The sequence below is a fragment of the Melanostigma gelatinosum genome (genome assembly GCF_949748355.1).
Source record: "Melanostigma gelatinosum genome assembly, chromosome: 19".
NCBI lineage: Eukaryota > Metazoa > Chordata > Actinopteri > Perciformes > Zoarcidae > Melanostigma > Melanostigma gelatinosum.
The window spans coordinates 18,809,656-18,812,408 of NC_136652.1; the positions used below are offsets into that span (position 1 = coordinate 18,809,656).

Genomic DNA, 2,753 nt, shown 5'->3' on the forward strand with positions numbered 1-2,753 from the left:
GGGTTTGTGGTGCGAAGAAGTAAAATTGCATACAGGTGGTACAAAGAATCACGTTGTTTTTTTCAAACAAATCTAACACATGGGGAAAATAATTCAAAAACACACACAAGGGACGTTGATGCGCACACACGCAAACAGACTGATTGTCTCTTATAACTAGTTTTAAACATTTCTCATAAATTAATAGTGCATCCAGGTTCATGTCAGAGCTGCTTTTTCTCTCTCTCTCACACACACACACACACACACACACACACATTATCTCTAACACACACACACACACACTCATGCGCAACGCTTTGATCAAAGGGGCCCTTCAGCGTGCCAACAAAATAAAAAAGACAAGAGAAGGGAGTCTTTAAGGAGCTTAGAAAAAAAACCTGACCTATTCCTCACACTCGACCAAGTTAGGCTCACTGGATCTTTCGCTCTTTTGATCCTTTTTTTCCTTTTGGTCAACACATTTGTTCCGTGTCCTTGATCAAAGTTGGGGAGAAGTCAGTCTGAATGTTCAATAAGTTAACCCAACAAGTGAGACAACCGGCTGGCAGTCCTGCTCTGCTCTGCCCGAGGTAGAAGTTGGGGCCCGAAGTGGTGGGAAAAAAGAAGAAGAAAAAAAAACGCCGCACTTGCTGCTCCCAACCGTGGGTATTTAAATTGCCTGCAGCTTGGGGGGGGGGGGGGGGGGGGGAATTGTCCATTTTTTTTAAATTTCTCTCCCCTCACAACACTTGGAATTTCCACGCTGCTTGGTCTTTGTAATCCAAACAGTCCGCGTTGAAATTGAGCTTCCACGAGGAGGCCGTTTGGTCCTTGTAGTCCAGGCACTCTGCAGCGCTGCTGAAGCCCAGCCCCGCCGCCCCGTACGCCGACGAGGAGAGGGACGACGCGTTGCTCAGGTGGCCGGAGACCCCGTTGCTCCCCATGGGACTCATGGCGGAGCCCGCGGCGGAGAGCTGGTGGTGCATAGGAGAAAGGTAGGAGCCGCAGTCCATCCCGGTGAAGTAGGACGAGGAGCCCGTGTAGCCCTGGTTGTAGCCCGACGCCTGGCTGTAGGTCATGGGATAAGAGCGCTGCATGCAGGAGGAGGAGGTAGACAGCGGGTCGGAGAGCGGGGAGATGGAGGCCGGGCTCCAGATAGACACCGGTGCCGCGCTGCTGCTGCTGCTCACGGCCGGGAGCGAGGTGCTCGAGGGCGGCGTGAACTGCCCGCTGGCTCCGCTCTCTGAGCTGGCCTCTCTGACCGGAGAGCTTTTCTTCTTCACCGGCTTGCTGACCGCCTTGTTCTGCGCTCCACTTTGGGTTTGCTGGGCCTGTTGGCGATGTTTGGCCCGTCGGTTTTTGAACCACACCTGGAAAAAAATGCGTTTAAATGAATTTAATTTAGATATGAAACAACCTCTGTCCCTGTTACTGTTTCGCTTTCAAAGATACTTCAAAAAAAAAGTTACATTCATGTGATCACAAAGCCACATTGAAAATAACTATCCCAGAAAATCATGTAATTTTTCCAAACTCCAATATATTTACACGTTTCTTATCCGTTCATTTAAAATAGGGTTATTCATAAAGTACATTTCTAACTTATCTATTGATAGTATGATTCAAACGCAGGAAAGGACAAAGTGACTGTTTTCAAGCACTTCTCCAACAATGACGCGGACACTTCGCCCTGAAGTGGAGCCTCTCGTACAGTTAAATGACCAATTATCGAGCTTCCATCAACAGACGGTTTGTGTTGGAGGCTCACCTGCACTCTGGATTCAGGCAGGTTGATCTTCAAGGCCATCTCCTCTCTCATGAAGATGTCCGGGTACCGGGTCTTGTTGAACAGATTCTCCAGCAGATCGAGCTGGGCCCGAGTGAAGGTCGTTCTCTCTCTCCTCTGTTTGCGAGGGGCTCCTGGAAAAAAAACACAATGAAAAATAAGACCTTAAATATCACAGTTTGACTTCAAAGGCAGCGTCATTTAAAAATGCTTCTGTAACTTGATTATTTGATTCATGAACGATACTTAAACGGTCGTTCACCAGCCAGTTGTTAATACAAATACTATATGTTGATCATTGTACTGCAAATCATGCAACGTGGTATTTTTTTATGTATTTCTAATAAATCGTGGCGTATATTACCGTGGTATCCCACTGAGGGATGCAGCATGTCCACTCCTGAGGATAAGCTCAGCCCGTTCACCGTGTACGGCGGCTGCTTCAGATAGGACATCATGCTGGCGGCCGGACGAAGAAACGAGAAAAATAGGGCAGAAAAAAATGTGTGTGTTTGTTTTTTTTAATCCTCTCTCGTCTCCGTTTGGTGTTTCAGCTCGTCCGGATCAACCTGGAGCAGGACACAGAACAGGAAGGTGTTTTTAAGGTTGATGATATTCGTCGAAAGTCCGCGGAGTTTTACGCGCAGCCCTTTACGCACCACGGCGGGTTTAAAGAAGTGGGCGTCCTCGAAATCGCAGGGCTCTTAAAGGCGAGTGGAGACCCCCAGCTGTCCCTGCTGGACTGAGGATGCTCTGTCTGGCTGACAGGCGTTTACGCCATCACCCCCACCACACACACACACACACACACTAACTGCTACTATAACTCCGCCCCTTACCACCCCCACAAACACACTCCTCTCCTCCTCTCCTACCACCAAAACAAAACATTGTCGTTAAAATGCGCACACTCTTTGGGCCCCAACCCGGCTCTCAATTAGCATATACCCACAGGTTAGGCGAAGCTAAATAGACAGCTGATTGG

General features: G+C 48.5%; 1 protein-coding gene across 1 annotated transcript; it reads right to left on the reverse strand.

Annotated features, from left to right (window-relative positions):
- Positions 1-722: 722 nt before the first annotated feature.
- On the reverse strand, positions 723-2,226 carry LOC306793284 (homeobox protein OTX2-like; the record flags this gene model as incomplete). The annotated part of the gene is made up of 3 exons (XM_079290835.1): positions 723-1,352; positions 1,751-1,902; positions 2,133-2,226. The coding sequence occupies 3 exons, from the start codon at positions 2,224-2,226 to the stop codon at positions 723-725; spliced, it is 876 nt and encodes a 291-aa protein (XP_079146961.1).
- Between the last annotated feature and the right edge of the window lie 527 nt (positions 2,227-2,753).